Source organism: Martes martes (assembly GCF_963455335.1).
Source record: "Martes martes genome assembly, chromosome: 12".
Taxonomy (NCBI): Eukaryota; Metazoa; Chordata; class Mammalia; order Carnivora; family Mustelidae; genus Martes; species Martes martes.
In genome coordinates this window covers 94,966,437-94,994,031 of record NC_137900.1, presented here as the reverse complement: position 1 = coordinate 94,994,031, position 27,595 = coordinate 94,966,437, and the positions used below count along the sequence as shown (strand labels likewise).

The 27,595-nt window shown below is 62.0% G+C and overlaps 1 protein-coding gene across 3 annotated transcripts in view; it reads right to left on the bottom strand.

Moving 5' to 3' along the window:
• Positions 1-1,752: 1,752 nt before the first annotated feature.
• The window catches only part of SARDH (sarcosine dehydrogenase), a 61,203-nt gene continuing 35,360 nt past the window's right edge, over positions 1,753-27,595 (bottom strand). For all 3 annotated transcript variants that reach the window (XM_080819831.1, XM_080819830.1, XM_080819832.1), the window contains 6 exons: positions 23,029-23,176; positions 19,101-19,194; positions 6,855-7,017; positions 6,211-6,379; positions 4,496-4,631; positions 1,753-3,126 (listed from right to left, as the gene is read on the bottom strand). In XM_080819831.1, coding sequence (XP_080675957.1) covers positions 3,001-3,126; positions 4,496-4,631; positions 6,211-6,379; positions 6,855-7,017; positions 19,101-19,194; positions 23,029-23,176 — 836 coding nt within the window. In that variant the 3' untranslated portion in view covers positions 1,753-3,000. The remainder of the gene's footprint in view (positions 3,127-4,495; positions 4,632-6,210; positions 6,380-6,854; positions 7,018-19,100; positions 19,195-23,028; positions 23,177-27,595) is intronic.

Here is a 27,595-nt window from a genome sequence, read left to right as displayed (position 1 = left end):
ACAGCGGCCGGCAGCCCTCCTGCCCCAGTGGGTGGAAGCCGCTGGCTGCTGCGCTGGGTTGACGGTGCCCGGTGGCGGCTGGTGGCGGCTCCGCTCTGCTGAGCCCGTCACAGCCCCCAGCCTCGGCTCCCTCCTTGGGGCTCACGGGATACCCCAGCGTCTCCCACTCGTGGGAGTGGGGGCCTCACGGGGGTCCCGGGGCTCCCAGGGGTCTGCCGCTGAGATGACCCAGCCACCCGCCTCTCCCCCAGTGACAGGGGTCGGAACGGGCTGGGGGCCTCGGGCAAGCCCTCCGGCCTCTCGCGCACCCTCTCCCGGCGCACCCTCTCCCCCCATCCGGACTAGACAGGGCTCCACCGGAGCGGGCAGGAGGCCAGCTGGGGGCCTCCCGACAGAGGCAAAGCAGGGAGCGTGAGGACTCTGCCCGCCCCCCCCGCCCCGCACTCCCCTTTGCAAACGGGATGGCTGAGGCCCAGGTGAGGAAGGACACTGGCCTGGGGCACACGACAGGTGAGGCCCACCCCAGGACCTTAGCACGTGATGAGCTCGCTGTCTACAGTGCGCCTCTCTTTCCCTAAAGCTTCCATTGTCCCCTCCGTCCGCCGTGCCGGAGGGAGGAGAGCCCGTGCCAGCTCCAGCACGCGAGGCACCCAGGAACGGAGGGAGCCCCCCCACCCCTCTACCGCCTGGGCACTGTCCCACCAGGCCCTTGGTCCTCACTGGGGAGGCAGGCATCATCCCTCCCAGCAGGGTCCCTCCCCACTCAGCCCTGGAAGACCAGAGGCGCCCTGCCGGCCTCTCTGACACCCAGGCCGGGGCCGCGTGTGGGGATCTGGGACCCGAGCCGTCTCTGACGGGCCGGTGCAACCCGCCGGACAGGCAGGAACCAGCAAGACCGTCACGTAGGTAGGGGGCTTTCCACCCGCCCTGGGCCCTGTGAGCTCCAGGACTGCTGAGGCCGGCACACAGGTGGAGTCCGAGGGCACGGGAGCCCCCTCTCTCCTCGTCTTGACTCCCAGCCAAGCCCAGCCCTGACCGCCCGGACGTCCTGGCAGCGAGAGCCTTGCTGCTCTTGTCCGGCAGAACCTTCGAGAACAGGCGAGGCGACGGGTGCCTGGACGGGGGGTAGGAGCGGGCCTGGGGCACTCGGAGGTGCCGGCCGTGTGGCCTACCCCTGAGCTGCCGAGGCAGCGAGCCTGGGGCCGCGGCCCAGCCTGGACCTTCCTGCCGCCGGGGGGGACGCAGCAGGAGAGCTCGGGGGGCTGTTCCGTGGCCTCGCCCACATGTGACCAGTGCCCCTCCCGGAGAGGTCGGGGTTATTTCTCCCCGGCGGAGAAGCGGACACGCCAGCCGCGAAGGCTCCTGTCTCCGAGCGCAGCCCCTGGGGCAGGGGTGGGATCGGGCCTTGGGTCTGGCCCCCGCAACCTCAGCCTTCCCCTGCCGCCCCCAGGACGGGCGGCGTTGGGGGAAACATGTACACCGGCCCGGTCCAGGGCTCTGTGGCCAAAGCGCAGGGCCCGGGGAAGCAGGCCAGGCTGTCGGGGAAGCTGCCTCCCCTCCTCTCCATTTCTGGCTCCTCAGGGTCCACTCGGCGTCCCCCAGACCCTCTCGGGCAGGAGCCGGGCCCGCCTGGGGCAGGGCTGCAGGTGCCTGTTTGCCTGAAGCGTGTCAAAGCCAGAGGCCCAAGCTCCCCGGCCTGCGGTCTGGTGAGGGGGCCAAAAAGCTTTCCAAAGGCCATCTGAAACCCAAACGTCTTCCCACGACTTCAACTTTATTAGCCTGACCGGTTCCAGGGGTGTGAGCCTCTGAAATCACCCAGGGCCTGCCAGAGCCTGCCTACCCCCCATCAGCCGGCTGATTCTGGTGTGTGTCCGCGGGAATCCCGTCCTCCCCGTCCCCACGCATCTGTCGCCTTCTGCTCTCCAGAGGGTCAGGCTTGCCTGGGCAGGGCCGCACGGCGCAGCTTTGCTGGGGCTGCCTGGTGGCCATCGAAGTCCTACGGGTGTGATCCGGGAGGCAGGGGGGACGAGGCAGAGCAGGAGGGACCGGGGACGGCAGGCAGGGAGGAGGGTCACGCTGGTAGATGTTTGAGTTCCGAAAGCCCAGAGAAGGGAGTGAGGGAGTCGCTTAAGACCCTGTACGAGGTCCTCCCCCAGGACCACAGGACAAGAAAGTCAAGGACAGGAACCGCATCGCAGTCACGAGGACCGAGGCCGCGTTCTGTCCGCACGCCCCTCCCTTACAGACCTAACGAACGAGGCGCACTTGGGGCGATCGAGGCGGGAGGTGGGCCTTCCTCATGGGTGAGGGAGGGCACCGAGGGGAGACCCCTCCCACGCCTGCTCCTGCTGGCCTCGGGCATGGGCGGGCGATGGCCAGAAGGCGTTCGGGCGTGAGGAGCAGGTCAAAGCCGGAAGGGCTCTCGCTTTCCAGACTCCCTCGCCGGCCCACCCCCTGCCCGCCCCCTGCCCCGCGGCCCGGCTGCAGGGACCGAGCACCTGCTCTCTGCCTCCCGCCCTGCGCCCAGAGCGGACAGCACTAGTCAGTCCTCACTCTGTCCCTAATTCCAGATGCACCTTGAAACTCTCCGGGGCTGCCCCGCAGGCAGGCTGGGGTTGCCGGGCGGACCTCGGCCTCCCTGCTTTCTCACCGGGCTTATCGGGTACTAACTCGGCATCTTCCCGGGACCTTATAGGGGCCTCACGGTCCGCAGCCGGAGCCCGAGACCGTGTGCATTTGTTTTGGGGGAGGGGAAGGGTGGACTAGGGACCATCCCTTGGTCAGTGACCACAGGACGGGCCCTCGGGGTCTTCTGTCCCCTCGGCCGGCATCTGATTGTGGGATTGGCCGGCCTGGACTAAGAGCAGGGAGGACCCATGTGCGGGTTCGGGTTTGGGTCCGGGTCCTGGGTCAGGGAAGCGGGCCGTGTGTGGAGGGTCAGCGAGGGATGCGGAGCAGGTCTCGGCCTCCCGATCGGCAGAGGCTCCGCCCGTGCGGACATCAGTAGATCCCCTTCACCCTCTTGTTGTCGGGGTCAAAGGGGGACTTGAGGTGAGCCCGGGCAGGGTAGGTCACCCCCATCCGCTCCAGAGCATACTCCCCGCTCTTCACAAAGTCCAGCGAGACCTAATGCAGGAGAGGAGGGGGTCCCTTATCACCTGCTGGGTGCTGGGCTCATACCCACATGAGGCAAATGCCTCTCTGTGCCAAGGGTTCCCCTCCGGACCGAGGGGCTGTCCTGAGCAGGTAAGGCCCCGAGTGAGACTTGACCATGTGCGGCCCAGCAGAGCCGCTGTCTGGCAGCCAGTGGGGTTCCTCCCCCCAGGACACAGCACACCTCCTGCCCCAGAAGCCGCAGATCCCCAGGAAACTGGGCAACAGGAGACAGCCCGGTGTGCCCGGGCCCTGGGCATGCTGGCCTCACTCAGGGGTCCTGTTCTCAGCACAGAGACGACACCCAGGGCCCGGCCACGGACAGGGCATCTGGGCCGTGCTCTGAGACGTAGAGGACTCCTCTCCCAGCCATGCGGGACAGGTAGCCCGGGGCCCAGGACCCCCAGTGGCCCAGGGTGGGAGGTGCTGCGTCCCACCCCCTCCCGAGGCCCAGCTTGCACCTTGTCCCTCGCACCCCTGCCTGGACCATCTGACTCCCACCCTGCCTCCTCCTTGCTGACCCTCTAGAGTCTCTGTTGGGGGTGGAGGGTAGCCGCAGCCCAGAGTTCTCCGAGAACGGCTATGGCTCAGGCGGGAAAGCTCAGCCCCGGCTGGATGGGCTTCCCGGCCCCACAGCCGGAGCCTTCCATTGCCTCCGTGTCCCAGCTGTCGCAGGGCTCGCGTGGCGCTCCAGGGACACAAGCTGGTATGTCCATAAGGGTGTCGTGACAGTGAGCTCCTCCCCCTCCTCTCTCGAGCCACACGGCCCAGCCCGTGCCGTGTGACCCTCTAGGGATCCCCTTGGGGCCAGCTGGTCTGGCAAGAGCTTCCAGAACCCCCTTGGGCTCTAACCCCTCCCGGCCGTCAGTGGGCCCCTTCTCTGCCTCTTCCCCCCAACCAGCGTGGAGGGAGGAACGGGGTACGTGGCGAACTGTGCCCATGCCTGCACACGAGTCTGTGTGTGCACATGTGTGCACACGTGCATGTGCACGGATGCACGTGTCCCCCATGCCTGGAGCGTCTCTGGGATGAGGGGAGAGAGGACAGGAAGGAGGTCCTGGGAGGACGGTCAGGTGTCCAGTGTCCACCCCACGCTGTTGGTGCAGAGGGTGACCGCCCTAGGCCGAGCCTCTGTCTGACCCAGAGAAGCCTGGAGCTCCCAAAGTCAGATTCTTTCAGACAGAAAACGCAGAAACAGCCCTGACCCTGCCCGGAGACCCCCCAATCCACCCCCCTCCCCCAGCTTGATGCAGGGGATACATCAGGGGATACTTGATACATGCGTCCCAGGGGCATCTGGTGAGGAACCCGGCTTCCCTTGGGGGTGAGGGGCTCGACTCACCGGCCCACCGCTGGGGTCCCGGATGTAGCCGTAAGTGACGGTCTTGTCAATGGCGAATCCAAAGTCAGCCCTCCGGATGTGGCCCACCACTTGGCCATTTCTCCAGATGGCCTCCAGGCCGAACATGGGCACCTTTCTGGAAGAAGTAAAAGACAAGGCTGGGGCCCGAGCGCCCCCAGAGGGGGGACCTGTGCGGCCCGGAGCCAACCCAGCACCCCCAGCATGCCTGCGCCCGGGCTCCCGACCACGCAGAGAAGACCGCAGCTGGGCTCTGACTGCCGTGTCTGCAGACAGGCCGTGGGTATCTGGGAAAGGCCCACCTCTCCACTGGTTTTCGCTGACTTCTGAACAATTTAAAACCTTATGCCCCCGAGGCTTGCTGTCCTCAGCCTGGCACTCTTTTCACAGTATGACGCATCATCTAGCAAATGTCCTTTTCTGTAGCGCGCGTAAGGAATGAGTGCTGACCACACATTTTTGGGAATTCAGAACAGAAATCACAGAGATGATCCCGCAATCACAGCCGCACCAGCGCCCAGAAGTCACCAGCCAGTCTGGGCGCCTCGTTCGTGCTGTTGACCGAGAGCCGGACTGTGCCCGGGGCCGTGTTGGGGGAGCCAGGCTGGGACCCGATGCTGACGTGGCCGTGGGTCCGCGCAGGCAGGGTCCAGTGGCCTCTGAGACCGTCTGAGGGAAAAGGCTGGGACCGGCGGGGGGTCCGTGGCACATCCCGGCTCTTTCATCCCACCCAGTCCTGCAGAGCACGTGCCCAGGGCCCAGAGCAGAGGGGGAGCTCCCCACAACTCCTGACCATGTCCTTCGTCAGGACTGGACCTCCCTGGGCGCAGCTCTGGGTGGATCTTACGGCAGAGAACACCCGGGCAGGCGAGCCAGGCTGTGGCAGGGGCCGTTCCAGAGGCTCCGAGCTCCGGGCGTCAGGCTGCAGGCACTTTCCGGAGGCCAGCGGGCGGAGGGGCTCTGCAGACCCCAGATCCAGCTCCGTCCCCTCACCGGAGACCCAGGTGGTGGACAAGCAGCCTGACGAGGGCCCAGGTGACCGGAGCCCGGGGAGAAGCAGCAGGACGATGACAAGCCACAGCTCCGCTCCCTCTCTGCCCCCCACCCTCCTTGAAGCTCTTGACACTTCTTTGGATGGCTCCAGAAATCCGGGAGAAGCGCCTCCACCTGGGGCCTCCTGTCAGCAGCAAATCAACCAAGCCCGGCCCCCGGAGACCGTTGCTACCCAGATTCCGGCGGCGCCGTGGTGGGGCCGACACTAGCCTGGTGGTGTCATTTCAGAGTCGCCGAGCCCAAGTGGAATCCGGCGACAGCACGGGCCCAGCTCCCAAGGACAGAGCAGAGTGACCTGCTCAAAGCCACCCCTGGGTGGAGGGGGGCTGTGGGTCCCTACAGCGTGGGCTCTCCATCCCAGGCCAAGTGACCCTGTCCCCTGGCACCCAAGGTCTCCGTCTGGAAGTGGGGAGGGTCGTTTCTCCCCAGCCTCCCCCCATCCCCCACCTGCCACATCCCAGGCAGCGGGAGGATGGAACCAGGACACGGCCAGAGGTCACTGCGCAGTGACCGGGACTCTGGGACCTCGGCCTGGATCCACACCCATGGAGGTGGCTCTGTGGCCCACCTTTCTCTTTCCAAAGCTCTGTTTGAGGAGGGTGTGCTCCACCATGTCCCCGGGACACGGGACCGCAGCTACTCACTCATCCACCGTCAGGCACAGCAGGCGTCGGCGGAGGCCCTCGGCCCGCTGCTTCTCCAGGGCCTCCCGCCCCAGGAAGGGCACAGCCGACTTGAACTTGCAGGTGAAGGCCAAGCCTGCCTCCAGGGGACTGTCATCGGGGCGCAGGTCTGCGTGCCAGTGCCGGTAGCCTGTGTGGGGGAGGAGAGCCCGGGGTCGGTGCCCTGCAGGGGTGGGGGATGGGCTCCTCTGAAGGCTCCAGGGTGGGGGGAGGCATCCTCACCTGCACGAGGTGCCCCGGGCGAGCCCTCAGCCTCTGCACTGTCAGCTGAGACGCTGGGGAGGGACCCGGGGAACACATTTCCCAGGGACACCCGGGCAGAGGCCCAACCCAGCTATGGCCCCGTCCCCACCAGCCCGGGCAAGCACATCTCCCACTCGCCCTCCAAGTACAGGTGTCAGGGACCCCAGCACCATCCCCAGGCCCTGCGTGGGAGACCGCGTTCACGGGCAGCACAGGAAGGGTGCAGGGCGGGGGCCGAGGGCTGGGGAAGCAGGCGTAAGTGGGAAACGGAGCTGGGCAGGAAAGAATGTTGGGGGCGACAGTTCCGTGCCTGCGGCATGGATCTGGGCGGCCCACCGGCACCGCGCGAGCCCTACACACACCTTTCTCGATGCTCAGGGAGTCGATGGCCCGGTACCCGGCGTTGACGAGGCCGTGCCTGGCGCCCGCGGTCATCACAGCCTGGTACACGGGCACGCAGGCTGGCCTGGGCACGTGCAACTCCCAGCCCAGCTCCCCGACGAAGGAGAGCCTCATGGCCCGCACCTGGGGGGACAGGGCACGGCTCAGACGACCCAGCTCGGGGCCCAGCTGCCACGTACTGGTAGCCGGTCCTTACTGCCGCCACCTCGTTAGCTGGCCCCGGGCCGAGGCTGTTCTGCTCCCAGGGCATGGGGTCTCCAAGGACAGGGCTCCAGGCTCCGGCAACCTTTAAGGGGAAGAAGGGCGTCATTGGAGAAAGCGGACACACGGTTCTCAGGCCTCAACTCTTCCCAGGGGCTGTGCAAGTGTCCTGGGGAGGCCACAGCGAATGGCCAGAAAGTGTGCTGTCTCCCAGTTCTGGACGCTCGAAGCCCCGCATCCGGGGGTCAGCAAGCTGTGCTCGCTCCGGCAGCTCTGGGAGAGGGTTCTTCCTGCCCCTTCCAGCTTCTGGGGGCCTCAGGTGCTCCTCGGCTTGCGGTCACTGCCCTCCCTTCTCTGCACCACAGGCCTTCTCCTCTGTGTCCGTGTCTCCTCTACTTTCGTCTCTGATCAGGACACTTGTCACTGGAGTCAGGACCTACCCCGACCCTCGATGATCCCATCTCAAGATTCTGACGTCGATCCCATCGGCAAAGCCGGCAAGTTCCAATAAAGGCCACACTCACAGGGGCTGGGCGGGGCTTGAGACGCAGACCTCACCACCACGACCAGGCCGAGTCCCCCAGACTCCCTCTGGCCTCACTCTCCTCCCCGGTAAATGGGGTCAGGAGCCAGGCTTTGCCGGTTTTAAGAAGCGCTGAGGTGTGTTGGCGAGCCAGTCGCTGGGAGGTGGGTGCTCCAGCTCGCGGCTCACCAAGGCCGTACCCCGAGGTTTCAGAGGCATCAAGAGGGGAAGCAGCCCGGTGCTGAGTCGTCCCTGTGAATTCTCCCCAGCCTGGTCTGGGACCAAAGGCTCTGACCAAAGACCCAGCCTCTGTCCCCAGGACACAGTCTTCAAAGGCCCAGCCAGAAGCACAAGCAGGTGCTCCTTGGCTTGTGGCAAGCAGGCCAAGGGCGGGCCAGGGCTGGGAAGGAAGGCCCCTGCCCGGGACAGCCCCAGCCGCAAGGTTAGCGGAGTCTGCAGCGCAGACAGGCCTTGACGGAGAGCCGGGGAGGGGGGGGGCACCGAGCAGGAGCGGGCGTGTTGGGAGGGCGGGGCAGAGAGGCCTGCAGCGGGGTTGGAAACACCTTATTGCCAGGCTGCAGACACTGTGAGAGCTGGGCCCCAGGGGTCTGCAAAGGACCACGGGCCCCCACCCACACAGAGACGACAGCGTTATTTACACGGTGTCCCTGGGCCAAGTTCTGCATGCACACTCCGTCACCGGCTCCCTTCTCGGCCCCCCACAGTGGCGGAGACCAATGTGAACAACATCCAGGGGACGGTGTGAAAACAGGGCATCGTGCCCGGCCTGAGCACACGCATCTGTGCTGGAGCAGCTGGTCTCTGGGCACGTCCGGCCGGCGCACCTGGACGCCAGGCTAGCACGAGCATGGAGGCAACAACCAGCACGGGGCACGACTCCCTGCCCGATGGCTGGTGCCCAGGGACTTCTCTCCGCTCAGTCGCTTTGCTGGCATGTCATCTACACACCCGGCGACAGGTGTCTGCTTCCTGGCCTTCCCAGGCAAGTTCTTGAGCCCAGAGTGTCCCCACCGGTGAGGTTAGCCCCGGGACTGTCCTTGAAACAAAAGGGACACGGAGAGGACAGGGAAGCACAGGTCTCACGGGAGATGGAGGAGCTCATCCCATCACTGCTGTGAGCCCTAAGTCCCACGCAGCTCCGGCCGGATCCCGTCTACACAGGAGGGGGCGGAGGCCACTCTCCCCGACACAGACCCGGCTCCTTATAAATCTGACACTTTAATCATATTGCTGCCGAGGGGCTGGATTCTGAAAGCTTTTGAAACAGTGAACATTTGCTCTGAGTTGCCATTTCCCCAGGCCTCTCAAAAAAACTCAGAATTGACACAGAAAATGTACTGTTGACATTTCCCTGCTTCCCTAGTGCAAGCCGTGGGCCCCTGACAAAGATTGCCTTGTCAACGGGGTTCTAATTTTAGACAGCCCACAGAGGAGCTTGGGGCTCAAAGCCAATCTCATTTTGAAACAGGAGAAATCATTTTTAAAGCTCACCCATTAATGGCCCAGGATTTCAGGTTCATGTCAGACACATATGCTCCCAGTTAAGTGAGATGGTCAGCACTGGGGCTCAGCTTGAATTCACCAGTGGGGAGGGATAGAGCCATCCTGGGCTCTTCTGCACCTCCCAGGAGCCCCACAAGGCCGGGAGCTGGTTGGCCTGGCTCTGCACGGCACCCCTGTGCTTGGGCCCAGCACTCAGTAGGTGCGAAAAGAATACTTCCTGAATGACAGAGGAAAAGAGGGGCAGACAGACCTCTGCTTCTGGCAAAGCGAGGAAAAGAGTCTGGGGAATTCCAGGTGCCTTTCTACATTCACAAAATTACTCGTTCTCAAGACATCCTGCATATGTCTCCACTAAAGCCAGTGGAGTTGGGGGAGTCCTCTTTTCTTCTGAGCAGGGACATGTAATAAAGGGGGAAAGATGAGAATGAGGATATCTGGAACATCGGCTCTGGGTCAGCCAGACCCATGTGGGTCAACCTCTCCCCACCTCCGTGCCCCCATCTGATAGATGGATGAGGCCGGTGCTTGAGATCATCGAGTTCATGGGAAGCAGGTGCCTGATACACAGTCATCTGCCAGTAAAGACTGGGTTGGATTGACTTTAAAAGCAAGCCCCAAACTGAGGCAAACCCCCTTGCAAAACAGAGCGCCTCTCTCTCATAGTAACCACAGGCCCTGGCTGGAGTCACAAAATCATGGATGGTCATGAGGAAGGGCCTTAAAGCAGGTTTTATTTAAACCCTTTTCTCACCCTAAAGACCCCCCAAAATACTGCTGGAATTAATAAACATATTCAGCTAGGCTGCCCGATACAAATCAACACACAAAAATCAATAGCATTTTTCTACCTAAATAATGAACAATCCAAAAAGGAAATTTTTTCAAAATTCCATTTATAATAGCATCAAAAAGAATAAAATACTTAAAAATACACCTAGCTATGGAGGTGAAAGACTGCTATACTGAAGACTACAAAACTTTGCTGAAAGAAATGAAAGCCGATACAAGTAAATGGAAAGGCATCCCATGTTCATGGAATGGAAAACAATATCATTAAGATACCAATGCTACCCAAAGTGATGTACAGATTCAATGTATCCCTATCAAAATTCCAGGGGTACTTCTTGCAGAAATAGAAAAGTCCATCCTAGCATTCACAGGGAATCTCAAGGGACCTCAAATAGCCAGATCAATCTTGAAGAGGAGTAAGGCTGTGGGACTCTCAGTCCCTGATTTTGTAACTTACTACAAAGATCCCATGATCAAAACAGTGTGGTACAGGCATAAAAGCAGACAAATAAACGAGTGGAATAGGAAAGAGAGCCCAGAAGTAAACCTTTGTGTACATGGCCATGTGATCTTCAGCGAGGCTGCTGGGACCACTCCAGGGGAGGAGAGAGAGTCTCTTCAACAAACGGTGTTGGGAAAACGGCATCTCCATATGCAAAAGGATGAAACTGGGCCCTTATCTTGCACCATATACAAATTTTAACTCAAAATGGATTGAAGACCTACGTGTAAGTCCTAAAACTATAAAACTCCCAGAAGCAGCCAGGGGGAAGCTTCGTGACATTGGACTTCTTGGATATGACATGAAAAGCACAGGCAACAAAAAGCAAAATTAGTCCCATGGGACCACGTCTGTGCATCAAAGGAAACAGCCAACAGTGAAAAGACAACCTACAGAGTGGGAGAAGATACTTACTTATCATAGCCGAAAAGGGGTTAATATCAAGAATACATAAAGAACTCCTACAACTCAACACCCACACAACAAATGACCTGGCTAAGAAATGAGGGAAGGGCTTGAATTGATGTTTCTCCAAAGATGATATACAGATGAATAATAAGTATCATGAAAGCCTGGTCATTACCGCTAATCATTAGAGAAATGCAAACCAAACCCACAAGGAGATATGACCATTAGGACGACTACCATAAAAAAAACAAAAAACAAAACAACCACAAACAACACCAGAAAGTAACCAGTGTTAGCAGGGACGTGGGTAAATTAGGCCCCGCTGATGCAACTGCTAGGGAAAACGGGGTGGAGATTCCTCAAAAAAAAAGAAAAAGAAAAAGAAAAAGAAAAATAGAATGCGCACGTGTCTAGCAATTCTGCCTCTGGGTAGATGCCCCAAAGGATTGAAAGCAAGATCTGGAATGGACATTTGCCCACCCGTGTTCACTGCAGCATTACTCACAATGGCTAAGAGATGGCAGCCACCCAAGCAGGCACCGACAGCCCTAGATAGACAAAGTGGGCCCTATCCATACAATGGAGTATTATTCAACTATTACAAGGAAGGAGACCCCGACACCCGCCACAACATGGGTAAACCCGGCGGACATGATGCGGAGTGAAATAAGCCAGACACAGAGACAAATCCTAATCCAAATTCCACTTCCGTGGAATTAAATGAGTCAAAGTCATAGAGACAGAAAGTAGACGGCTGGTTCCCAGGAGCTGGGGGAAGGAGGGCTTGGAGTTGTTGGTTAATGAGTTTCGAGTTTCTGTTCTGCAAGAGGAAAAAGTTCTGGAAACCTTTTGCACGACAACACGAATACGGTTAACATGACCGGACTCTATACTTAAAAAAGGTTAAGATGGCAAAAACAGAAGAGCCTTTCCTCCATGGGTGGGTACCTAAAGCCCAGAGGGGCTGGGTGATTTGCACTTTCTTGATGTTTGGGACACCAGGAGCAAGGGAGAGGCCACAGATGCTGCTGACACAAGGAGGTGAGGGGCCAGCCTCGTACAGAAGCAGGAGGCACGGTGCTGGCCAAGAGTGGGGGCCCGGGTTTGAATCTGAGTCCCCAGGGTTGCAGCCCTAGTGACTGACCTCCCCCTGAGTCTCTTCTGCAAGCCCTGCCTGATAACGGTGTGTCCTTCAGAGGGTCCTAGGAGCCCTCCACCGAATCGTCCCCATAAAACCCCAGGCAGGGTGCTCACCATCGGTGAGGCACTGCTAGGGGCATGCCCATTTTACAGATAAGGAACTGGGGGCTCAGGGGCATCAGCCACTCACCCCAGGTCCACGGATGTCCTGGGTAATGTTTGCTCATCAGCTCCGGTGGCTGCGGGTCCTTCTGTAGCACAGACCCCCACGTGGCCGGTTTCAGGCCCCTGACAATTTCACGACCACTCGCAGGTCTTCCTAGAGATTCTACTACAGCTCTCCAGCCGGGACGAGCCCACTGCAGCCACTCCGAGGAAGCCCACGACTGGGAAGCGGCCGCGCAAGGGCTCAGCCAGGGCTTCCAACAGGAGCGCACGTGCGCAAAGCCAGGAGACACGCGCTCCCTGCCCTACACTGACTCACTCTCACTTCACTATTTTTGGGTGCTTGGATTTCAGTAAAATTTCGGGTGCTCGGGTGTTAGTAAGATGTGATTCAGGAGCTCGAGCTCGAGCTTGGGGCCTCGCTGTGCTCCCACCAGCTGTCCGTGGACATGAAGCCAGGCAGATGCTGGGTCACCGCTGCACTGGGTCAGGTCAGAGGCCACGCAGGTGCCCGGGGGCAGGGGAGGCCATGTGGCTCTGGGGGGATGCCCTGGGCATGCGTGTCACCAGAACAAGTCTGCAGTGTACCTTTCTGGGTAAATATCCCAGGAGAGCACAAGCAGATACACCCACAGACACGGGCCGGCACGTCCAACCTTTCAGATCACATTAGCTCATGGCAGTTTCACAAGTTTCCAGGCGTTTGGTTGTGTAACAGCACCCCCGACACACCAGGCACATTCTCCAACTGAGAACTGAGGATCCGAGGGCCCCCGGAGGCAGGGGACAGGCAGGGATCTGAGCCTGGGCTGCCCCTCTGCAGGGACCTGGGGCCATGAACCCACAGGAACAGGATGGGGGTAAGGTTGGCGACAGGTTCAAGGATCTTTCAAAGCCCCCTGGAGGCTCCCAAGACATCCTTGATTCTAATCACTTCCTGCTAGCGGACGTGCAGTTCCTCCCAGTGTCTGGTCCGGAAGGCCAGTGTGCAGCGGCGGTAAAGGTGAGGGAGGTAATTACGGTAGTAAAGACAGCAGTGATGGTTGTCATTGCTGGGGGGGCGCACAGTGGATGTGGTGGTAAGGGTGGTGGGCATGGTGGCGGGGGCTGTGATGTGGGATGGGGATGGTTGGTGGGGAGGATGAGTGGAAACTGAGTTCCAAGAACAGAATAGATACGAGGTGTGATGTTCAAGTCACATGTGGAGAATGCGACCCTCTCTAAGGATCTGAAAAGCTCCACAGACTGTCCAACCCTCAGGGGTCCTCTTCCAGGCCCCGGGAACACTTAATCGGCCACAGACCCTCCCCACTACGCTCCGCAGCGGACGGCACCCCTCCCCAGCCAGCCGCCGCCAGAGCCAGAGGTTCTGAGGCACCAGTCGGAGCTACAGCCCGTGCCGGACAGACGGCTGTCTGCCCCACCCAGCAAGGCAGGGCCGTCGGGTCAGAACACCCCGCGTCCCCTGCAGGGACTTCCGGAATCTCCCAAGCCCAGAGCTGTCCAGTCTCACTCCAGCCACGCCTGGACTTTACACTTTCGTGGCGAGAAGACATCCCTGTCCCCCAGGGGACACCGTGAACAGTGGCTGCGGTGTTGCTCTGCTGCACCCCTGGGACCTGCCCGTGGCCCCCGCGCTTTCCAGAGCCTCGACAATCTCCAAGCTCATACAACGCGACTTCAGGCGGCGGCTAAAACCCAGCTGGCAGATGTGGGTGCCGGGAAGGCTCTGCGGGGAGGCCGGAGCCTCCGACCGGCTGGGAAACCTGTGTGCAGGGGGGAGAACATTCCATCCCGAACCCAGCGAGCCCTCCGGCACCGCAGCGAGTGCGTCCCCCCGTCAGGAGAAGAAATTCAATTTCCTTCCAACCTGAAGTTAATTTTTAGAAGAAAATCACTTCCCAGCTGTGCCTCGCGACGAGCTTGCCGCCCCGCGTCCGCTGCTTTCCAGAGGGGCCCTCTGTCCGGGGCCGAGGCACCAGGAACACCACGTCTCCCCAGGCCCCCACACGGAGAGAGCGCGTCCCACCGGGAACCTTGCTGGCCTTGAGGCCGACACGTGGGAGGCGAGGACACCGGGTCAGCCGGCTGCCAAGGGGACCAGCTCCCTCCGCCCTTGTTTTCCTCTAGGAATGCGAGGCTCGTGCAAGCTTGGGGCCCAAGCATTTTGGGGTGTTATTGCAAGACAAGGACGGCGCTCTGCCGGGGATGCCACTCGGCCGGGGTCATCTGTTGGCCGTGAGTGTGGGTCACGGTGGGCAGGGCCCTGCTTACCCCCTCGGCCCGGGGTCTGGGCTCCGGCCCTCCTCGTTCCGTGCACTGTGACCTTGCCGGTTACACAGGCACGCATTCCTCTCCTGCATCTGGCTGGCTGGGATCCAGGGACCTTCCATCAACCTTGGCCGGGCCCACCCCTCTGGCCCCGGCGCCTCCTCACACGGAGGGATACGGCGCCAGAACGTGCTGAAGCCGGTACAACGCATTATTCCGGAGAATACGAAATCCCCCCGGATTCAGAGAGAGTTCAGCCTGTCTGGACAGACTCATGAGACAGCTCAGAAACGATTTTAGGTATTGTCTAGGCTTTGTGCTGCCATTGGGAAACCGAGGCCAGGAGAGGCGGTCCCAGACGGTCGGGGCAGGACGAGAAGCCAGGCCTGCAGGCCCCCAGCTCTGCTGAGCACGGGGGTGACTTTGTTCCTGACCTTTGGGTTCTGGGAGGACTGTGCTCCCACCTCCCCGCCTGGCTGGGAGGCCACCACGGGGCCGGGGACAGCCCAGGTCCCGCAGCCTGGGGGCCTGCCTAGCGGACTTCCCCGGCCCTCTTACTGGCCAGTGAATAGCAGTCTTTATGTCCTAGGCTTGGACTATCCTGGACCATCGTGGGGTCTGGGCCACTTGGAGGTCAGCAAAACCCGTAATATCAACACTGAAGAAACTAAGCCTTTGCTCCCTTCTGCCCACGCCTCCTCGGCCCTCGGGAGAAGGCGGTACCAGAGGCAGGACTCTGGCACATCTGGGGCACAAATTCCCACACCATCTGCTGCACCCCTCTCAATGCCTCTGCCCCTCATGGCCCTCGTCTCTAAGAGCTGGGCCTGCCAGGCCCCCTGGGGACTCCCAGCCCCCTAGGGCAGGACTGGGTCCTCCTGGTGGGCCACACAGGGCAAGCAGCAGTGACCTGACCTCCAGGTTACTAGACATGACTTCCAGAGAGCAGCAGGGAGGACGAGGAGGGGCGAGAGGACGGGTGTGCGGCACCGCCAGCGCCAAGGCCGGGATCTGCACAAAGATGCTGTAGCCGGGCACTATCCCCCTAAGGGCCCCACGGCACCTGAGGACGGGGATGCAGGTGTGACCCCACAGGACAGTGAACCCGTGTGCTTGGAGATCGGCTGTTCTAAGGAGTGAGGTGGCGTCACCCGGGCCCAGGGCGTTGGTTGGTGCGGTCCCTTGCAGGGGTTTCTGGCCGGCCGGGGAGAGGAAGGAGTCTCTGCTGGCTGCCCCGGGGCATGTATTCCTCTAGTCCTGCCAAGGGGGCCAGGGTGCAGGGGGATGGGGGACCCCCGTACGAGTGCAGAGCCCCTCCCCACCCAGCACAGGGACACCGGCTGCCCAGGCTTGCCAAGACTCCCTTCTCCCTCCTAGGAAGGCGGTCCCGGCCGTTGCAGGGCAGGCCGTGCTGCAGAGCCCCTCCTGCCCCCAGCCCACCCCCGCTAGGCCGTGAGCCCGCCTCTTCGGCCCCAGAGCTTCCGGGTCCAGCCTGGGGCCCGGCACCAGGGGACTCCTAGCCAACGTGTCCGGAATTAATTCTAGAGCCAGGTGGGGGTGTAGGGGACCCGGGAGGTGGAGGTGGGAGAGCACGTTCAGCGCTGGGAATGCTGTTCGGGCTACAATACCGGGCTCAGGGCAGAACCTGGATTGGCCCGATGTGAGCCGAGGGTGCTGGTCTCCTGCAGACGGGACCCGGCTTAGCAAGCTCGGTACTTTGGCACCCCTCGTTCCCCAGAAGGCCTGGGATGGCACCGGGCATGGGAAGGAGGCAGAAAATGCCGAAAGATGGGCAAGAACATTGCACGGAGTGACTGGAAGCCGGGTCTGGCTCCGGGCCTGAGGAGTCTGCCTTGGGCCGGTCATCAGAGCCGCCAGAGGCCTGTCACCCACGGGGAGCTCAGCACGGGGCGATGCCCAGGACAAGGAACGCCCAACCGTGGCCGTGGCTCGAGGTGGGAGAGGGTCACATGGGTTTTCAAAGTGGTTCTCAGAGGACATTTAAAGGAACCAGAAAACTGCTACAACTGGGGACCTGGTGGGTCCGTCGGTGAAGTGTCTGCCTTCGGCTCAGCTCACAACCCCGGAGTCCCGGAATCGAGTCCCGCATCGGGCACCCTGCTCAGCGGGGAGTCTGCGTCTCCCTCTCCCTCTGCCCCTCCCCCCACTCCTGTTCTCTTACGCTCGCTTCAGTGAATAAATAAAATCTTAAAAAAAAAACAAAACCCTTACAAGCACCATCAGGGGATAAAGCTGGGTGTGCAAACCATACGTGGGCAGTCCTGCTCCTGTCTTAGAGCTCACGGGCGAGGCCAGGAGAGAAGATTCTGTGAGGAACACGAAGCCCCTGACGTGGGCTCGGCTGCGTCCCGCAGAGGGACGGGCGCTTCCTTCTCCCTTCCAACTCCCCGTGTGTGGGTCCTGTCCCCACGCCAGCACGGAGCGGGGAAGGCTCAGAGAGGTCAACGGTCGCCCCCGAAGGGCTCGTGCTGAACGTCAGCTCTTCCCCAGGCCCCCTGCCCTCTTCGCCACCACGCGGCACACTGATGGTTGGAAACCAAACGTTTGTTCACAAAGCAATAAAATACGTTTTGACAAAGCCAGGAAGGCCTGTTCCAGAGGAGACAGTGAGGAGAAGCGACCCCGTGGGCGTCCTGCTCCCCGACCCGGGCATCCCAGGGCACCCTCACCTCGTGTCTGGGCCTCCTGTTACCCCAGGGAGGGGTTCGTCCTGCAGCCTGGTCTCGCTTCCCCTCCGTCCCAGGTCTGACTCAGCCTGGCTCCCGGGCCCGGCTGGCCAAGGTGCAGACAGACAGCCACGGGCCAGGCCTAGGGAGGTGGCCGGGGCTGCAAAGGGCCAGTCCCCGGGGCAGGAGGCGGCTGCAGCCACTGGCCAGGAACCAGTCCCGTCCCGGGTGCCTCTCTTGGAGCGGCCTGGGCTGGGAAGGGAAGAGCTCCTGCCTGGTCCTCTCTCCCACCGCCCCGAGCCATAGGCAGGCCGAGCAGAGTGGATGCCAAGCCCCTCAACTCCCCTTCACGCTTGCACAAGCCAGAACCCAGGCCCCACGGGGGCTCGGGCGCAGCTGCAGTCAGAGCCTGCAGGAGGCCGGCCGGGGCCTGGGGGCGCGCTGCGCTGCTTTCTCGAAACACGCACCCCCTCTGGTCCTGGCAGGCAGCTCTGCACCAAAGAGGCGGGAAACAAGACAGAGACCCTCCTCCACCCCAGCTTCCTGTCCCTGAGCTCACTGCTGAGACAGAAGGCAGGAACAGAGCCGGGTCCGTGCTCCCTGGCTCTGCAGGGTGGCCTTTGTCCCCACCCTCTCCAGCAGCCCCCCTCGCCACCTCAGCCCCCTCACCGACATCAGTGCACGCTGCTTATTTGCTCATAGGACCCAAGCTGGTCCCGGAACCCCAGCCCCTCTGCAGGCCAGGATCCCACTCCTCACCAACATTCCTGGGTACTGTCCCCACCCACCCATGACGAACGCGGAGAAGTGGACAAGGAGCGGAGCCCCCAGCCCGGCTGTCCGCCCACCCGCCCCCGACAGGCACGTCCGTTTTACTGACACGTAGCGGCGTGCTTTCCTATCTGGCTAGCTGAGGGCCTCGGGCAGTCCACCGCCCTCTCTGGGCTCGGTTTCCGACATCACGAGCTGCTGCTGGGCCTCGGTCAGACCCCGGCCACGAGCGCCGCCAGCCTGACCGCCACGCGGGGCAATCCCAGACCAGCCCCTCCCCTCCAGTGAGCCTGCCCCCTGGGGACACTCGCTAATGTCTGGACACATTTTGGGTTGTCACAGCCGGGGGTGCTCCTGGCATTGAATGGGGGGGAGGCCAGGCATGGGCCAGATACCATACAGTGCCTGGGACGGCCTCCAACATAGAAGATCTTCCCAGAGGCCCACAGTGGTGAGGCTGAGAAAACCGGTCATGGAAACTTCCTGTCGTTGGAAAGACCATGAGGGCACGCGTGTGCCGTGGGGAGTCAGATCAGAAACCAGGCCACTTAACTTCCAACAAGGATGTGGAGGGAAGGGACGGGCTGACCTCGAGCTGGTCCTGGCCCGGCCCCTGGTCTCCGAGGAAACTTCCAGCCAGAGCCGGGTCCAAGGGAGCCCGACATTGCCCACCATTCCAGAGCTTTGGGTCCCAGGACCTGGGCTTTCTGGGGCTGGGGCAGGGGTTGTGGGCCCCCCCCCCGCCCAGGGAACTGCCCCCCTCTCCCCACACCCACAGTGCTGGGCGGGCAGGGGTGGGAGGACACTAGGGAAGGGCAGGCGTCTCCTCAGGGTGCAGAGCTCTGCTGTCCCCAGCCCTGTCGTTTCCGACGTGACAGAGGGAGGACACACCACCCTGACCCGAGAGGCCATGCCCTGTGCCTCCGAGGAGAGGGAGGCTGCAGGCAGCCGTGTAGGTGGCAAGGCAGAGGCTGTGTTTCCTGGCAGGAGCCTGGGAGCGAGCCCACCAGCAGGTGCCAGGCACCGGGCAGAGCCCCGGGGGGTGTGGGGGGTGGGGAGTCTGACTGGGACCCATCACCCCTCTGAGCTCTGAGCAGCTTGTGGGCGGGAATGTCTAGTCCCCATCTCACAGCAGGGAGCAGAGGCTTAGACCGGCTCCCACGTCCAAGCCCCGGCACACGGCTGCCACCCACAGCCCAGGAGAAAGCAGCCAAGTGGTACCTACCAGGTGCCCGGCGGCTCTCACCAGTTTGTGGGTGGAAAACGGAAAAGCCTCGTCGCTCAGGTCCGCATCAAGCACCTCCTGCAGAATGGCCCGGCTGTGAGCAAGAACAAAGTTGGTTGATTAGTCAGTCAACAAACACTTGCTGAGCACTCATGCGCATGGGCCCTGGGCCAGGAAGACGCCGGGGGTACTGCAGTGACCAGGTCGAGTCCCTACCCTTGTAAGGCAGACGAACGACAGACAGGGTCTTCGTAAAAGCACATCAAGATGAACACGAGCCAAAAGTGGAGTCAAAAAAGCCAGGACAACGATCGGGGCGGCGAGCCCAGCCCGCGTGGAAAGCAGCCTGACGCACTCCCAGGGCAGCGACCCAGCCGTCTAAGACCCACGGGTCCGATGGGCAGGAGGCTGGTTTGTGAGCTCTCTGAGGGCGGGCGTTGCCCTCCTCACCTCCCCCACCTGCCCCCACAGAGCCCCGCTCTCACACTTAACAGGTCACCTGAGACCTCGCTGGGCCCGGAGCCCTCAGTACCCAGGAAACCCTCACTTCCTGGGCACCTTGCCCCCTGGCCTCCTGCCAGGCCTTCGTTTACTCCTTGGTGCACCACCCAGGTCCCCGGTCTCTGTTCAAGCCTTTGCCATCCTTTAGGTCTTGGCTCAGCTGCCACCTCCTCTAGGAAGCCCTCCCTGACTCCCTGAGTCTAGGTCTGTGAAGCTTGGACACATTCCCCAACAGGGCACCTCCCACCTGGGTTGTACCCGCCCCCTCCTCCCTGAAACCAGGTGCTCTGTGACAACAGGGCACAGGGTAAATCGAACTGATTGACAACAGCCCAGTTTTGCGCCCTGGGGCGGGCTCCCCATTGGCAGGAGACAGCCCTGCAGGGGGGTAGCGGCGAGCGCTGGGGCTGCAGGGTAGCGCCGCTCGGAGGGCTCCCCACCCCAATGCCACCCCCACGGTGCTGGAGCTGCCCACCCACGCCGGCCCGAGGTGCCCAGCGTGCTGCAGGCTGCCTGCGCCTTATGTAACACACGCCCCCGGCACCCACGTGGTGCCAGCCCCCAGAGAGCCCGTCCCCAGTCTTCCAGGAGCACGTCCTCTCTGCAGCCCCAGGGATGGCCCATGTGTCCCTGCAGGGGCAGGAGGCTGGAGCTGCCGCCCGGGCTGAGGACTTGAAGGGGCTCAGCGGCAGCGCTGGGGGTAGCTCTGGGCACTGATCTACGGACAGGGTGGGCACACAGGTCTGCGGAAGGCAGGCTGGGGCCCAGGAGGCTGTCCCTCCACCAGGCAGGTAGCGATGGCACTGGAGGGCATGGGCCAGAGATGCCGGTTCGAGTTCCGACTCCCCTTACTGGCCCCTCACCCTCACCCTGTCCTCCACGGGGACTGCGCTGCCTCCTCCCAGGGCCCTCAGGAGCATCAGTGAGCCACCGGGACAGTGACCATTCCCTTCTGCGCGGTCTCCACCAGACACACGTGGTCACTTGAGTTTAACTGAATTAAAATTAAATATTCAGTCTGGCCACACACATGTCAAGGGCTGAGGGGCCACCGACGGCTTAGCGGCTACCGTACTGGACCACCCAATTATGGAACATTTCCAGAGAGTTCTTCCGGACCGCAGGTCACTCAGCACGACCCATGGTCCGGGGGCTGACAACTCCAAAGGTGTAGCCCCACTGGGGGAGCCGGCAAGGCAGACACTCATGCGGGAACGAGGCGCTCTTGGAGAAGGAGAGGACACTCGGAGCAGGGAGCGGAGGAACTGCCAGGGGAATGACGAGGCTGTCACCGGCGTCCGCCTGGAGCTGCTTCTAATGAGGCAGAGGAGGCTGACCCGTCCCCCTGGGGCCCTGCCTTGATCTGACTGCCCACATCCTCCCTCCCCTGCCTACCCACCTCCCCACACTAAAAATAGCCCACTGCTGGCTGACGGCTCAGCGGTAAGGGTGTGGAGGTTTCCCCGGGGGACGGACCAGGACCCCCGGTCCTGTTCCGCCCACAGACGGAAGCCGGCTGGCCCAGGGAGAGATGAAAAGCATCCCACCGGGTCTTCAGGTTCCTCTCCTCCCTTCCTGGCTCCACACGCTCCCACCCAGCTGTCCCACAACACCCCTCGAGTCGTCTGGAAGCACCACGCTGCCAGACCCAGCGGCCAGTTTCTGGTCCTCATCCCACTTGGACCCACCAATCCTATGGACACAGCTCGTCACTCCCCCCTCGAAGTCCCAGCTTCTCCGGCCCTTGCAGCAACTCACGCAGCTGCTGGCCTCCTCCCCAGCCCGGCATTGAGACCCTGTTGGAGCCCAGTCCCACCACGTCTCTGCTCTGCTCAGTCCCTCCACTCAGAGAAAAAGCCCCTGGACCTACAGGCTCTCACCTCCTCTGCTCTCCAAGCGCACCTCCAACCATCCTGCTCCGGCCGGCCCCACTGCTTTTCCCTACACGCCTGGGCACACCCCTGCCACAGGGCCTTTGCACCTGCTGTTTCCGCTGGCCTGGAACCCCGCCCCTCCAGAGAGCTCCAAAGCCTGATCCCTCATTCCCTCCAGGGCTGTGCCCAAACGTTCCCTTAGCAGATACTGGTCAAACACCAGACAGAAGCCGATCACCTTTAAAGTACGTGACCTGCTCAGATTCTACACATTTGTTCAGCAAGCAGGTCCTGCCTCTCCGCTGGGCGCCCCTGAGCAAGGCCCACACAAAAAGAGCTACAACACAGCCTGGGAGGGGAGGCTGGCCCGTCCAGGACCCAGCCAGGGAGCTGCTGGCTTGGTCAGCCCTAAGGCACCCGGGAAAATGGACCCCGTAGCAGGGTCTGAGCGTGCAGCCCCCGACCCACTCTTCCTCTCGGGGGCCAGCTGTTCCCACCACTTTTCGGGAACACATCCTTCCTTTGACATGGGCCTCCCCTGCACCTTTCCATCCGGCAGGGTCCACCGCTCACGAGGCGTCTCTCCTGCACCGACGTGCACCTGGGCCGGGGGGTCAGTGATCGAACACCTGAGCCAGGTGCAGAGGGTCTGTGACTCCTCAGGAAGGGCCAGTGCTCAGGGTCCGCAGCTTTCTGACAGCCTGGGGGGCGCCCATGCCCGGCTACCCTGAAACTTACTAGCTGCACCACCCTGGGCGAAGAGCTCTACCTCTCTGTGCCTCTTTCTTCCCCCAAAAGGGCGAGAACAATTAGAACTGCTCCCAGGGCTGTTATCGGTGGTTTCAGGAGAGGTCAGTGCAGGGCTTGGCGAATCACAGGCGCGCTTGGTGGTGGTTAACACGATCGATCTTTCCCACGGTCCCCCGCCCCCGAGTCCTTTCCCGGAAGCCCAGCTGGGGGGATCCCTCCGGAGGGCACAGCTGCTCCGGGGCCCCTTTGCCAGGGCCCCCTCCGTGGCTCCACGCACAGCCCACAGCTGAGGACCTCGCAGGCTCTGATGCCTCGTGGGTGGGCAGGCCGCTCGGCAAACACAGAACGAAGGAATGACTGGGTCACCCCTCGGCAGTCCTAATCACCGGAGGTGATCGCGGAGGCGTCTGGGGCGGGGGCAGTGGCCTCCGTGCCATACTATTCTCAGCCCCGGCAGCAGGTGGAACCCCGGACTGGGCTGGCTGTGCCCACTTCGAGATGGCATCAGTAACTCCCAGACTCCATCAAAGACCCAAAGACACCCCCCAACACCCACACGGGCCCTTCTGTGACCCCGGAACCCCCAGATGCCAAGTCGCCGAATGGTTGAGTCTGACGCTCACATTAAGGGCTTCTCCGAGTTCCAGCGCTTGAAGATTTAGCCGGCATGGCACCTCTGGGCTCACCAGAGCGTCTGGTGAACCAGAACATCCCGTTCTGGACCCGCAGTGGTTCTGCCCGCACGACGCAGTCGGAGGGACGGGGGGCTGGGTCCCAGGGCCTGGGTGCCCCCTGCTCCTCACCTGGCTGGGCCCTGGATGCTGATCATGCCCAGGTCCTCGGAGCCGTCGATGAGCTGGCACCGGAATTTCTGGTCCTGCAGCACCGTGCTGATGTGAGCCCAGTTGTGCTGGGCCACGGCCCCGCCCACTGCCAGGTAGTAGCCGTCCCCTGGAAGAGAAGCACCGGGCTCGGGGCAGGACGGCAGCACGGGGCCGGGGCAGCAAGGCCTCTGGCCTGAGGACATATTTGCTCTTTTCTCAGCAGTGAACAGCACAAGGCAGAGCGCAGGGACCCTCTCTGGGGGCCCTGGCTTCTCAGCTGGAGGGGGTGGGAGGGTGGGGGCGGGGGCAGGGGGCCAGGGTGTAGGAGCTCCAAGGGCTGCACATGCCAAGGGAGCCCTCTCCTGGGACAGTCTGCGGCTTTCGCCCACTTCTCAAAGGGCTCCCGATCCAGGAAAGGGGACGCGCTCCCAACACCAGCACGCCACAGGGAGGCTGCTCCGTCTGTCTGTCCATCTGTGCCGGGCAGCCGTGCGGGAGTCCCTTTTCCTCTCTGGCTCTCATTTCTCTCCATACTCCCCTGGCCCCTGGTCTCCAGGTCCCCCGTTGGCCTTGGCAGGACTTTTTGGGGCCAGGCACTGGGCTGGGCTTTATAGGCAATATCCCCTTGATTCCCGGGAGGCCTGGGGGGCTCAGTCCATTAAGCTTGTGCCTCCGGCTCAGGTCATGATCCCAGGACCATAGGATAGAACCCCGTGTCAGGCTCCCCGCTCAGCAGAGGACTCTGCTTCTCCCTTTCGCTCGGCCCCTGCTCGTGTTCTTTCTCTCTCTTACTCTCTCTCAAATAAATAAATAAAATCTTTTAAAAAATATGTCCCCTTGATTCCCCCGAGGAGGCTGATGCTCATCACCACACCCGGATTTCAGAAAAGGAGACTGAGATTCATGGAGGTCACATGATAGAAGATCAGACTCTGTCCAGTTCTGAGCCCACAGCCTGGGCCACACTGCCACCAGGGCAGGGAGTAAATGGAGGGCGGCCGGCCTCGGCCCAGCATCCTGGGAGAGCCGCTGCCCTGGGGATCCGGGACCTGGGATAGCTGTGTGGCCTTGGGCCCGTCACACAGCCCCTCTGAGCCTGCATACTCTCATCTGCAGGGCTGCGGCTCCTGGGGCGGGTGGGCTCCCGCTGGTCCTGCAGCATCTCCGGGAGGAACCAGGGGAGGAGGGCCTGGGGGTGGTGGGGTCCCCTCCGTCTCAGCTTTCTCGGTAGCTCCCCTCACATCGGCCTCTTTCCTTCCTCATTAATTCCAACAGGGCCCCCGGCCCCGGAGCAGTGGTGTCTGGGCAACCCCGGAGCTCCCGGCCACTTCCACATCTGCTCAGTGGGGACGGGCCTGGAGCTGGCCTTGCGGGCCAGGTGACACAGCCACCGTGGGAGGAGCCTCAGGGAGGGGCCCAGAGCTGGCAGCCAGGCTGGGTCTGCTCTGGGAGGCTTCCTCTTCTCGGGGTCCTGCACGGCAGCTGCTTCTCTCGGCCCTGGACACTGTTGGCTCAGCCCTCGCAGGCCCAGCACCAGCCCTGGACCCGGGCGTAGCTAGTGGACACCATGGAGATGGCCAGGGGGCCTGTGAGGCCGGAGAATCCCCCCAAGTGCTCTCCTTTGGCCCTTCCCAGGGGCTCCCCCACATCTGTGGGGCAGCCCTCCACCATAATTAAAAGGTAGGCACGCCTCACTCGCCCTAGCAAAGGAGGGTGCCGCTGGTGGCCACAGGCTGGGGATGAAGCGGCGCGGGGCCTCTTGCCCTTTCTAGGAGCACCTGCTGGCGGTGCTCTCATGTGAGATTTCTGGGGCTGCGCTGGGGGCCACCAACGGAAGCTTGGATCTGGGACCGCAGGGGTAGGAGCAGAAACAGGGGCTGCGGTCCCCACTGCCCTCCTCCCGCCCCGGCCGGGTGGGCCCTGGGACACTGCTGACTTTGGAACCCCATGTACCATGTACTGTTCTGCTCCCCTAATCCCGCTGCCCTCCAGATCCAACTCAGAAGCCTTCGCCTCCAGGAAGCCCTCTCTGAATACCAGAGCTACAGGTACTTCTTGGCAAACGGCCGGGCCCTGGGTCACCCGCAGCCCTGTTGTCTCCTTCATCCCCACGTCCCAGAGCCACCTTCGAGCCTCTTCTCTCTGCGCCCATGGCTGTGGCTTTGCCCAGCCTGCAGCACCTGTGGCCTGGATGGCTGGATCTGTCCCCTCCTGGCCCCAGCCCCCAATGCTACGCCAGTCCAACCTCAGCACCCCCACCCTCACTCCCATGCCCCTTAGGATGGTTCTAAAGCCCGTCAGAGCCTGCCCCATGACCCCTTGGTTCTGATACACTTGGCTCCACTCTTGGGCCAGGACCCGTCCTCGTCCAGCCCCCGGCTCACTAGGGCCTCGCAGGACCTCAGCCACTCATCTTCCCGGACCCTGCTCAAACATCCCCCCAGTCCAGGAGGCCCATTTACCCCACCCCAACCCTGCACCTCCGCCCCCTCCCCACAGTGGCCTGTCCAGGGACTGGCGTCTGTCTCCAGCCCACAATCTCCCTCCAGCCAGGACCATACCCAAAGGATGCATGCACCTTTGCATCCTTTGGACCATGGGGCTGGGCAGAAAGGGCTGCTCCTCAAATCCCTGCCACCTACCCCTCTGGGGACACTTCGCAGGGACACTACCCCACCCCCAGGAGGACCCTGTCTTGGGAAACACACAGGTCTTGGCACCAGACAAGCCTGGCCCAGGGGCAGTTCTGTGACTCACTGGCTCCAATTCTTACTTGTCTGAGCCTGTTTTCTCATCTGTAAGATGGGCAGAGCCGCACGGGCCCCCACAGGACTGTTGAGAGCATCCAAGGATAAAAAAAATCTACTGTCCAGGTTTGATCGCGGTTCCTCTTTTCTCTTAAAACTGATGAGCACAGGGGGAGACAGAAGCCAAAAAGACAAATCAGCCTCCAAGGGCCCCCTCCCAACCCGTCCCTGGGCTGGGGACTCTTTTTTTTTGTTTTGTTTTGTTTTTAAGATTTTATTCATTTGACAGAGAGAGATCACAAGTAGGCAGAGAGGCAGGCAGAGAGAGAGGAGGAAGCAGGCTCCCTGCCGAGTAGAGGACCCTGGGATCATGACCTGAGCTGAACGTAGAGGCTTAATCCACTGAGCCACCCAGGCGCCCCAATGAGCTGGGGACTCTTAAAGGACATTGGAATTCTGACAATGTCCTCTGCCCCAGCCCCGACACACCCTGTGACTCTCTGAAGCCACCCGAAGGACGTGAATTACTGGGGCTGCCGGTGCCAGAGAGGTGGCCGTGGGTGGACCTGGCATTTTCTGGGCACTGTCCCTCACCAAAGACCCGAAGCGCTGGGTCCTGAGGCCACAGTCAGCACAGCTCAGGCCCTGACCTCAGGTGGACATGGCCGAGAGCGCAGTCAGCCAGCACGGAGTCCGGGGGCTCGGGCCCCAGCCGGGGAGCCAGGGGCGACAGATTTTATTTTCTATTTTTCGGTTTTGTTGCAATGCCTTCTACGAGCACATTTTCCGTCTGTGATATGAAAGATCAAGCGAGCTCACGTTTGGGATCGACAGCCGCTTTGTAGACAACCTTGATCGAATGCAAATCGCCACATCCCCTTGACTTAACAGTGATCTGATGTAACAGCTATAATTACCCCCCCTCCATCTAAAACATGCATATTCATGGCAGGAACGGTACAGTTTTTAAGGCTGAAAATAAAACAAAGTCTGCACGCCACCAGTTTGCTCGTGTTTGGCCATGTCCCCGGGCCCGTCAGCACGATGCAGAGCCTCCCGGGATGTGACGCAGGCGTCCTCGTGCCTCCCCTGCCATGCACGCTTCCTCCGGCGGGCTGAGCGCAGACCCCTCCCGCCCGCCCTCCCTGGAGAACTGGCGGTGCTGGAGCGCAGAAGCACCAGCACCTTCTCTCTCCCCTGTTCCGGAGCCTGCCGTCCCCGAGCCCCGGCAAGGCAAGAGATCCTCAAACTCTCGGGCCAGGAACCCCCCAGAATCACCCCAGAAGGTGCATCGTGGGTGCACCCTTAGGCGGTGGCTCAGTTTACAACCTGCTTTCACGACAGCTCCCCGTTCCTGAGGCTCGGAGCGGAGGGACACAGAGTCAGGCCAGACATCACCTCCTCCGGGAAGCCTTCCTCATCCTGGCTCCGCTCCTTCCCGTAGCCTCCATGCTCCCACTCTTTGCCCTCCCAGTGTTCTAATGGTCTCCTGGCCCGTCTGCCCGTATGGTGGTCTGTCCGCACCATGAGCTCCTGGAGGCCCCAGCCAGCCTCCCTCATCCCCTGCCTCTGCCCAAGGGTAAAGCCTGTGTGAGCACCGGGGGAAGGAAGGGGGATGAGCTCCTTCACGAAGCACACACGCTCTCGCTGGGCCCACCGCATTCCTGATTTCTGCACCAGCACCGGCAGGAGGGAGGGCCCCCCACGCCCTACCTGCCCCCCCCCCCCGCCCCCGGTAAGACCACTCACCCAGGCTCACAGCCTCCAGCTGGCCAGTGCTACCCGGGGACATGCTGTTC